This window comes from Acanthisitta chloris, unplaced genomic scaffold (assembly GCF_000695815.1).
Source record: "Acanthisitta chloris isolate BGI_N310 unplaced genomic scaffold, ASM69581v1 scaffold41308, whole genome shotgun sequence".
NCBI lineage: Eukaryota > Metazoa > Chordata > Aves > Passeriformes > Acanthisittidae > Acanthisitta > Acanthisitta chloris.
The window spans coordinates 1-11,094 of NW_008688333.1; the positions used below are offsets into that span (position 1 = coordinate 1).

The 11,094-nt window shown below is 38.3% G+C and overlaps 1 protein-coding gene across 1 annotated transcript in view; it reads right to left on the reverse strand.

Moving 5' to 3' along the window:
* Positions 1-178: 178 nt before the first annotated feature.
* Positions 179-11,094, reverse strand: part of SMG1 (SMG1 phosphatidylinositol 3-kinase-related kinase) — a gene marked incomplete at its 3' end in the record, with an annotated part of 41,392 nt that continues 30,476 nt past the window's right edge. The window contains exons 26-41 of the mRNA XM_009080959.1: positions 10,708-10,817; positions 10,186-10,333; positions 9,658-9,817; positions 8,927-9,047; positions 7,989-8,237; positions 7,396-7,680; positions 6,288-6,432; positions 5,857-5,995; positions 5,337-5,567; positions 5,067-5,244; positions 4,283-4,444; positions 3,737-3,954; positions 3,390-3,544; positions 2,283-2,505; positions 1,063-1,309; positions 179-408 (exon numbers count right to left, since the gene is read on the reverse strand). Of these exons, the coding sequence (XP_009079207.1) occupies positions 179-408; positions 1,063-1,309; positions 2,283-2,505; positions 3,390-3,544; positions 3,737-3,954; positions 4,283-4,444; positions 5,067-5,244; positions 5,337-5,567; positions 5,857-5,995; positions 6,288-6,432; positions 7,396-7,680; positions 7,989-8,237; positions 8,927-9,047; positions 9,658-9,817; positions 10,186-10,333; positions 10,708-10,817 (3,001 nt within the window). The remainder of the gene's footprint in view (positions 409-1,062; positions 1,310-2,282; positions 2,506-3,389; positions 3,545-3,736; positions 3,955-4,282; positions 4,445-5,066; positions 5,245-5,336; positions 5,568-5,856; positions 5,996-6,287; positions 6,433-7,395; positions 7,681-7,988; positions 8,238-8,926; positions 9,048-9,657; positions 9,818-10,185; positions 10,334-10,707; positions 10,818-11,094) is intronic.

The window sequence follows — 11,094 nt, forward strand, 5'->3', positions numbered from 1 at the left end:
TATGTATGTGCAATTTCACTGACTTCTGGTGAAATCCCAAGACACATGAATCCCCAGAACCATTCTGCATCACTATGAACACAAACCTTGTAAGGCTACAGTAATCAGAACTGCAAAGCAAATCAAATAGATTATTCTCTTCTGACTTGTTCTAGTTAGCACAAAACACAGCAGTTACCTTTTGTGCTTGTAAAGCAGCTTCTCGCTGCTGCCAGCGCTTGTAGAGACCAAAGAGAGGTGTAGCTCCATCCACCCACTGGATCAGGCCTGACCTGGTGCCCAGAGGGGTCACGGAGTAGTGCCTGGCGTGGAACCGCGGCGTCTCTTGACGGTTGATAGTGGCAAACATGGTGTTCACAATTGATAAGAACTGCATGATTCTTTCATCTAGATGCAAATCTTCCAAACCTGCAATATGTTTATTTTGGTAAAATTTAGTTTCTAGATGAAAAAATTATCCTCCTAAACCCCAAACTTCACTGGGTTTTTTAACCTATTTCAGACTATGAATATCTTCATAAATTATGTAGATTAAGGATGAGTTGTTCAGCCTAAACCTAAATGTTCACATAGCATTTACCTACTGGAATCAGCAGTTTATGCCAGCTTGCTCTGTGAGCAGTACACACAAGTTACTAACAGGTCTTTCCCTTTCAGGCAAGACAAGAAGTCTCTAAAGTTCTCTTTTAGGTGTTACCTTAAGCTTCCAAAAAACCTACACCCAGCTAATCCAATCAGCATGCAAGCAGAACACTGTTTCTGATGAAAACCTTCTATGGAAAAGGTTTGAAACACTCCAGCCTTACAGCTTCAGAAGGCAAAATTCCTTCAAGACGTACGGTGAAGTGGGAGGTAAGGAAGAGAGAACAGTCTCTACTGCTTCAAAATGTATGGTGAAGTGGAAGATTAAGCAAGAGAGAGCAAATGCTTCAAACAACCCTTTCTCTGCATCATTCAGGCAGATCAAACAAAAGTTGAAACCATGCAATATTCCTAACTTTAATACAGTTTAATCTATAACAAGAGCCAGTAATTTGTGTGAGAATAAACGTAATAACTTACCTTTGAACAGGTAGGGATAGTTCTTCCCATCTGAACCCAGAAAAAGCAGCTTTTTAGGTTTGGTTTTGGTAGGCAGGATTGTGATGGTGCTGCCCACACTGTGAATTGTGACTGTGTCTCTGGTAGATACTTCTCCAGGGAGAGCTATCTCAGTGCTCATCATGGCAGCCAACCAAGGGCTGATTTCTTCAAGTCGTAAGAGGTAACTAGCACGTTTCTGTGCCCTCTGCTGCAAACTGAGCATAACCTATTCCAAAGAAATTTTGGGTTTAGGTTGAGGTTCACCTTAACAGTCAGCATTAAAAAACAAAACCACCATCAAACCAGACTTAATGGTGGTCATCATCCAGAAAGCACAGAGATATTACCTTAACTCCCTTTCACCCCTGCCACCCTACTAATCCAGGTACAGTTTAAGGATTAAGATGAGAAAAACTAAAAAACATCCTTTATGCAGCAAATAAAACCTTCATAGTGCTAAGCACCAAAGTCACAACAAATCATTGCTCCTCAACAAGTTTGCTCCTGTACTCATAAATATTAGAGCAGTGTTTAAAAGCAGCAGCATTCAGCAACCTCCTGTTTATGTACCTGCATGCTGGTTTGTTCTGCAAAGCAGGAGAGGAAGTACAAGGGAAAAGACTACCTGTGTGTAAAACCCAGATTCTGTCAGCAAAACTTTTAAAACCCACCAGGCTGGCTCAGGATAACTGTGTGAATATATATTTTGCTTCTCCTCAGACCCAGAAGAAACTAAGACAAGATCATAACTGGCAAATAAAGTACCCCTAGGAAGGGCTGATCATTTGAAAGCTGCTGCTTGGCCCAAGGACTGTGCTTAGATAACAAGAATAGCAACTTGTTAAAATTTAAATCCAATGAACTCAAATGGCAAAGAGTTTCAGATAGACTATTTTAAAAAATAAATCCCTCTGCCCCCAAAACTGACAGCAGAAGATGCCAAGACTTTATGCACAACATAAAATAATTTCACTGGATAGAAATGCACTAATGTAGTCAGTTAGACTTGCTAGAGGCAAAAATCCCTGTGTTTCAGTGTCCAGAGTGCCTGTGCTGACTGCTGAGAAGACAAAGTTTCAGGCTGCAAATTTGACAGGGCAAGAAAACAGCAAGAGAATACTAAGGAGAGGGTCAAGCACAAGGTGCAGCAAGAGGAGCAAGAGTCTCTACATTGTACTCTTCATCTGTGCACATAATACCTCTTTAAATGGGAGCCAGCTGCTTCCAGGTTTGGCAGGATTCAAAGGGTTCTTAAGTTTCTCTAGAGCATTTTCAATTGCATCTCCATAGTTATCCTGAAACCACTTCTCATGAGGAGTTTCTGCAGGAGCTGCAGTGATGCTCCGCACATGTTCCAAAGCAAACACAATGGGCTTCATCAGAGCTGTGTGCTTTTCACGCATGATGGCTATTTTCTCCTCCCTATTAAAAATAAAAAAAAACAAAATCAAAACCCAAATCTTCCCCTTAACTCGATAAAACCAAGTTACCCCATGATCTGCGCATTAAAATAAGACTACAAACGAGACATTAAAGAATTCCCAAAACCCATTATCTCTCTAAAATGAGGTCTTAAATGATGATCAGATTAAAGAATATTTCATTCCACACTGAACGCATGTTCCTCTGAAACATTTGAACTGGATTTTTCACCACTGAACATCCTGAGGAAAAGCTCTGAGCTCAAACCACTCTAAGTAACTGACTTCATTTACTAAAAGAGCTCTTTGTTACTACTTCTTGAGGATCCACCACACTACAAAGACAGGGAAGAGAGATATTCAGATCATTCTCTTCTCTCCTTAAGCTTAGTCATGTGCCCAGTGAATGGATCTCCTCCTCAACTATTACACTCACAAGAGAACCCAGGTGAGGGAGGAAAAAAGGATTTACTCAATACTGAAAACTGAAAGCAGATTAGGACATTCTGTTTAGTTCAAACATCTGTATTTACAGTAATCCCTAAATATGATAAATCCTTAAATACCTTTGTCCTCATTTCATCTGACTTGGAAATCAAGAACTATAGGATCCTATAATCCACAACTTAATATACACCAAGTTCTAACACATTATTACTAGAGAAATCTAGACATGGATTCACATGTAGACTGTTGTTTTTTCTCATTAGATTAGAGCACCAGCTGTAGCATTTAAACATTCTTGAAATAAGGTCCCAGGCTTACAAAGCAGCAGCTAGGAGAGTATGAATTCAGGAGCAACACCACTACAGCTTGGTTCTCCTGTATGCTTCCCAAGGCACAAACATTTGTTAGGTTATCACTTGAACTATTAAAAGGACATACTTCCGTAAAGTGTTGTTGTTTTGGACCCTCTTTACTTCATCTTCCAGTTGTTGAATCCTTCTGAGGACATACATGTGCTGCTGCAGTAGAACTCCCAACCAAAGCTCATCCCAAAGAACTGTAACTCTGCGCAGCTCAGCCACTAGCATCTGAACCTGAATAAAACCAGAACCACTTCTTTTAAAAGAACCAGGATTCAGACATTTTTGTCAATGAACAAGCTCAAAAACACGACGACCTAACAGCAGACAAACCAAATTTTCAGAGAGCCTACACCCAAGAGATAAAAGCTATGTGTTTTGTGGTTCAAAATAAGAGCCCAAGTAGTGCACATCTGGATTATTTACCTGCAATACCATTGTTGGATTTGCAGCAGAGAGTTTCTCCACAATTTTGCTGTAGCAATCTTGCATCATTGCTTGATCTTCATTTAATCCAGATTTTGTATCATCCTTACTACTGTCTTGGGAAGCTGGGGTGCTCCCTCCATCACATTCACCACCCAGCAGTCCTTGCCCTTGAATGTTACCCAGCAAAGTAGGGATGGCAGAAGGCAGCTTGTTTCCTAAATTAAAAACAGAGGTTAAAATATTAGCTACATTAAGATATATCACTCCATACTTCGTTTAGCACCAGGTCCCCAAATTTCATCAAGTACTGGAGAAGTATGTGAAAAATATGCAAAACTGAAGTCTTATTTGCCACCCTGGTAAAAAGGATGAAAGGTATCAGTGAGGACCTGTAATAAAAATATAAGATAAACCGTATTGAGAGTTAACTGAGACAACAAACCAAACAAACAAAAAACCCCCACAGCCACCTCAGTATCATTTTAACTAGTATATAAAATACATTAGCTAAAATGTATTAGAATCATTATTTTTCCTCCATACCTGAAGTCTGGGATTCACTGCTCAGGGAAATGGTTCCCACTATTGCAGGATACAGTATGAGGTGAGGAGAATCTTGAGCCACTCGACACAGTAAGTTGCAAATACTCTGCCTAACATACACCTCGGGGTGGTTCAGGCGGGAGAAAAGCTGAGGGATAATACCTGCACAAAGGGCAAAAGGAAATGTGCTGACTCATTTCACTACACTTCAAACGAGGCAGGAGGTTATTTTTGAAAGCTTGGCTTTTCTTGCATTGGGAGAATATAAAGGGGAAAAAAAAGAAAGTACAAATTGACTAATTTACAAAAAGTCCAAAAGAAAGTGCAATTTTGCAGTAGTTGGCCTCTCCTGCTGCCTTCCACACTGACTACACAACCTTCTGAGGGAAAGTCCCTGAACAATCAGAACCAGTAGTGTAGTGACAAACAACTGCTTCAAAGACATCTGGCTTTAGCCACACACCTTTCTCTGAACTGCAGCTAGAAAAAAATCCAACCCATTTGGTTTTTAACGTGGTAATATGACATAATACTTTGCAAACTACATCATCTTTCTCGTTCCCATGTCTTTGGGTGGGGCAAGGAGGAAATGAGAATCTGTGCTGCTTATCTGCCCTCGGATCAGAGTGAATGGCAGACCTGAACACCTCTAATGACATCATTTAGTAAAAGGCAAGCTCTCTTTCCATCATGCTTAAATAAACATTTTATCAAGGTGCAATGAATAGTTTTCTGTATTTAGAAAAAATGCATCTATTTTAACAACTAGATAACATGTACTCACCTCTCCAAGGAGCAGTAGGTGTAGTTTCTAGCCCATGCTCTAGGTACTGCCTAAGTTCTCCAGCATGTTTCACAAGCAAACGTAACAGTCTCAGGGTTGCCATCACAATAACATCATCAGTGCTTTGCTCAGAGGTGCTTCTTAAGTGCAGCCTGGGATCTTCTTCATCAAGTGGAACCTTAGAACAAAGCAATAAACCTCTAAGTTTACAGTTCATATCATCATTCAGAAATCTGTAATTGGATTTCCTCATCAGCACAAAAAACTAACCTGGCCAGCATTGAGTTTGAGGAAAGTAAAGTATGCACTACAGGAGAGTTTATAGAGACTGAAGATTCTGTCTACAACTTTCCTCCACACTTTAATTAACCCTTCAGTTGCATTTTCATCAAGGTCTGAAAGCCAGGGACAACTTGTTAATAATTGACGCCATATCACATCCACCATATCATCTTCTTCATTGTCCTCATTTTCAGTGATTTGGAGAGTCATATCTTCATCCTAATGCACATAAAGAGAAAACAAACTGGATTAAGTCCTCCAACCATTTCTACAAGCAATATTAGTTCCTAACTCAGTGTTTGTCTAGGCAACTCACACAACTGCATAACTTGATCACATCACTGTAGTTCATACAACAGATGTGTTACCACTTAACTAACAGATGGTTTCTTGTACTGTCTGAATTTTAACTTTGAGACACTTACAAGAGTTAACATGAATCACAAGCAGATGAAAAATAAGGCTCATGCTGAAGTTGAACTTTTTAAGCAAGCAAATGTACACTTACCTGAATCCCAGCTGGACGACACACTGCCTGCCCAAGGATCCCATAAATTTTCTCTTTATCTTCCTCTGCAATGTTGTCTGGAAGCAAGTTCTGAACCTCAGATTTTTCCCGGGGCAGCAGACGAACACCTTCTCCCTGACTGTAACATGGAACCCATTATTGATCCTCGTTACATGAGTATTTGTAGAGATACTGAAACCATTAAGACTCTCTCTATATATAAAACTTCTCGAAGGAAGAAGAAATCTTCATCTCTATCTCAGAACTAAACCAGCTTCTTTTAACAGAGAGGAAGTTATCACGAGAATATTAATTTCTCTGCTCACATGCAACTTCGAACCACAAACAAAAGTAATCACAAATACAAACCTAGGGTTTATCTTCAGAAAACTAATTGTGCTGTATGAATTTAAACACTCAGCTGAACTTACCTGGCATTATCAACTACCTTCCGGCCCCATCTGTAAGCCCAGCTGGCCAGGGCTGCCCAGGACTTGGCTACTTCAGGTGCCTGCACTGAAGACAAGTGGTACAGCTGGCCCAAGATGAAGTCAGGTTCTCCAACTCCAATGTTTACTGTGATGGGAGAAATAGAACAGTATATGTTATGGTATAAAACCTACTTTTGATTTCCTTAACACAGAAAGTAACACCAAAACATTACAAGCACATAATATTTCTTCAGTACAATTAATACCCAAGGGTAGGAAATGTTCCAGAACACGATTATTTTTTAGTTCTGACACTGCTGCAAAACAAAGCGAAGTTTACATTTGCTAAGACCACAGCTTATGCTCTACAATTGCTTCTTCTTTCCAGAAAGAAGGAACTAAAGTAAGAAACTCAAGATCTCCAAAAGGACACAGTGCTTCAGAGAGCAGACTGCTCTCAAGTACCCAGGGCAGTGTGGCTGTGTTTGTTTGTGTATATATTTATCTTTTTCACCATCAAGTTAGCAAGGACTACTTAACATTCATTGACAGCTCTAAAATAATTCTGACTCTGCACAACACCAACCAAGTTATTTATGAAATTCATGTTTAAATAAAGACAGAGTTTCTCTCAACATTTGTCTGCTGAAATTTGGGAATGAGAGTACATTTTGCAGCAACAGCAGAAGTGTTTGGATTGAGTATAGATTAAAGAGCGTGAAAAAGCCTAAAGTACTTATTAGAGCCATCAAAACATAAATCCTGTCCATGCTTAATCTGAAAGATCTCATTGAAACCAACACACAAGCTGAAAGCACACTCAGAACAAAAACTGATATCCTCATACAAAATAAACAGATCTCAATTTCTTCTTCAGGCCACCACCACTTGAATGAGAAAAATGTACAGAAATATGAAATATCACTATTGGAGTGCTTGGGTTTCACTGTGCATAGTTACCTATTGCTCAAAATACACTGCTTATACATCTATTAGGGAAACAAATACATGACTGATGGAGCACTTGGTCTTTATCAATAGTGCTATCCCTCACTGGAATAATCAGAAACCAAATTAAAAAAGAGAGTAAGAAGGAGAACAAATCTACCTGTAGATTCACTTTCAATCCTAGGATATTCTTCTTCTAGGTTATTAACAGCTGGGAGATCAATCAAATTATATATGTTTTTAGACAAGGTAGACAGACCAGTGTGATTCTCCTGCTGTCGAGCTCTGTATACTTGTTTCAACTGTCCTGAAATCTCTTTCCATTCTGCTTGAATCCACTTAGCCAGTGTGAGAATAGATTTAGCAACTGCATACTCAGCTTTGGCAGATTTGCAGAAAGATATGGCACAAGAACTCAGCATTTCCATGGCATGTGTTGACTGACCTGCATATCATGAGAAGCAAATCTTGAGTACAATGTTCACATTACTCAAAACACTTCTGAAATTGTGTGTTTAGATACAGCTTTTAACAATACATTTTTTATACAGAAAGTTATCTTTTTCAGCTAAGTATGACAAGTAGGAAAAGAGTTTTGAAAACACTTCCCAACAAGTTAATAAGATGAAATCAGTTCCTAATGATTTCTTCAAGGTCAGGGGAATTAGCCTAGGTCTAAAGACAAGAAACACAAGCCACTACAACATAACTAGCTGCTCACCTGCTAACTCACCTGCTGTGTATAACACTCACCTGCTGTGTATAGCAATTTTGTCTTCTCAATATCAAGTTCAGGACCCCATTTTTCATCTATCTGACCTGGTACAGACAATTTTTTAAAGTGCTGGACTAAGTCCTGTGCAGTGGTGGTTTTTCCTAGCTGAACTTCACTGCACTGGGCAAGCAGCCGTGTAGCTAGGGCGATGTTTCCTCGCTTCCGTGCAAATTTTGCTGCAGTTAAGCCCAGTTCCATCAGATGGCTTTTAATTGGGACTGTTGGTTCTGAAGAAGGAAGCAAGACAGAATGGAGATACAAGATCATTAATCTATTATCTGTTACACAGGTAATTTGTGCCCAACGTATTCTGTACAAGGCCATCAGTAAAACATTGCTCAGCTCTTTCCTACTTTTTATCACCTCCTTCAGAAATTTAGATGACTTCATTTATGCCTAGAATATTTATATACCCCATCTGAAACAAAAAATATATCCATAGATTATCTGCTGGGCAAGAGATACTTTTGATAGATAGATATACACATTCTTCTTAACTAAGAAACCAAATTGTCCCCTGACAGAACTTCTTTTTCTCCCATTACCTTTTATCATACTGCATCTTTCAATGGCTTCTGTGAGTGTTTTTAAAGACTCATTATTTATAGTGTTGAAGTGTTCAAATGGAAAAACATTTAATATATGAACAGAAGAGCAACTAAGGTATTATTAAGAGTTTAGAGCTGCTAAACACTTAGGTACTCTCATTTTTCTTTTTAACAGTCTCCATCAGAGTAGTAATTGAGACACTGAGTTTTGCTGTTGCTGTAAAGCAAAACACCTAAATAACCAAAACTTGGCTTTTAAACTGCAATCCATCTAAATAACAGAAAGAGACACAGCTGCTGCTTTCAACAAATGATTCAAGTTCAAATTCTGCATTTACTCTTCATAACACTAAAATGAGTTTACATACCTTTAAGCTTTTCCATCAGTTGATTCTGGTACACTGTGTACCTCAGTGCATGCATCCACGGCCTCACATCATGCTGCTTGCAGGACCTCAAAGCATCATTGAAGAGAGGTACAAGACAGTCCTGAAAGAGGCACACAAGTTACAGAGTTGTCATGAGAAACAACTTTACTAAAATGTATTTTCATTTTTTATTAAAACCAAAGAGCATTTTAGTGCAGAGTAAACATTCTTATTAGCAGCCAACTAATAGAACATATTTTATGCTTGCTTTTGAGAGGACAACACTAAGAATTGCTCCAAATCAAGCAGAATTGATTTCTGAACAATGTGATTAGAGATTAGAACTAGATGATTCATGCTGGCTGAAGTCTGACATGGAGTGTTTTACTGCTGAAGAGATTTTTTATTTAACTAGACTATTTTAAAGCTGCTTTTAAAGTAAAGTGTGTTGTAGTACTAAGCTCTTAGAGAAGACATACCAACAGTTCTCTGAAGAGTAACTACCAATAAAGCTTATAAAATATGTAAGTGTAATTGAAAAGAGATGTTTATAACTACAGAAAGAATTCCAACTGAGATGTAAACTTGGGTCAAAGCACATTAGAAAACTCAATGAGGTCTTTTTAAAGTATGATTAACAACAGACAAAACAATTATGTATGTTCTATACTCAAGACTCCATGGCATGTCATGAAGAAAGACATCACCCCAATTTATGTTTTAATACATACCTCTGATGTCAGCCTGTTGCACACAGTGTTTTCCAAAGCAGAAGAACAATACAACTGCAGAGTGCTCAACACAGGTAACGACTGAGACACAGTGAGTGTGGAAAGTCTCAAAGGTCCAATAGCAATTCGTGAGGTTTGCTTTAAGTACTTAATCAGATTTCTGAAATAAAAGCATCAGAACAGTCATTTTTGTTAGCTAGACTTAAAGAGCAAATAGTGGTATCAAAACTACTGAAGAAAAACCAAATTCAGTGTCTCTTAAAGATAAGAAAATCTTGCAATATCACACACAACTTACATTACAATACTATTAAACTGCCAAGCAAAAGTACTTTATCAACTCAAAGTACTTTATCAACTATATAAACTCCAATTTAAACATCACCTTACTTTTCCTCAGTAAGCTTGTAACTCACAACAGCTTGAACTGGCAGCACAGATGCTGAAGCTTTACAAAAGATTATGTTTCATGAATCAGAACAGCTTTTCACAGCGCATGACATTAATTCAGAGCACATTTCAACTTACTCAGATATTGACTGCCACTTTTGCTCCTGGTCTATGTGGTTCACAGCTGTTGCCAGACATACTGAACTTCTCAAAAGCTGTACTTCCACTGCTTTCTGAAGTTCTCTTGGATCAGGACTTAGCATATTAGGAAGGAGCTTCTTCATGTCTACATGGAGATTAAAAGTTGAAACCAAATAGAACTGCCAAAGGTTATCAAGTTTCACCATCTGAGAATGCATTTTTTAGAATATGGAAGCTAGGAAAAATCCTTTCAAAAAAAATATATTTTATATATGTATTCATATTAGAAATTTATGACAGATTACTTATAAACACACAGGTTAACTCCACAAAACACACTTGCACCATCACTTGGAATGACCACTGCCAATTCTTTTGAAGCTTGATTCAGAAAGGTTATGGTCAGTCCACTGAACACAGCAAAGTACATTCGGAAGCTTCAGACTGTCATGTATAGAGAGATACATGAAGAAATATTTACTTTTGTATTTGAAGTAATGTTAGTTTATACATTTATACCTATTTTTTCTTTGGATCCCCCTGCAAGCAAGTTGATATTTTCTCCTGGTAGTAATTCCAGTTGTTCAGTGCATTCAGTAAGTTCTCCAGACTCAAAGCTGCTCAAAGATCTGCAATTCAATGTTATAGTTTTATTTTCACGTCTTACTTCATTCCAGTAGCTAAATACATTATACAGAAAAAACCAAGACAGACTCAAGCCTAACTCCAAATCCCAGAGAGCACTTACGAATAATTCTAAGGAAAAAAATCCCAATTTTCACATAAACCAATACAAGGCAGTAGTGCTGCACCAAATGGATACACTCAGAATCACACTGGAATATTTGCAGTTCATAAATTAAACAAATTTGTACTGCTTAACTGTCCAAACCAGCAAATTTAGCT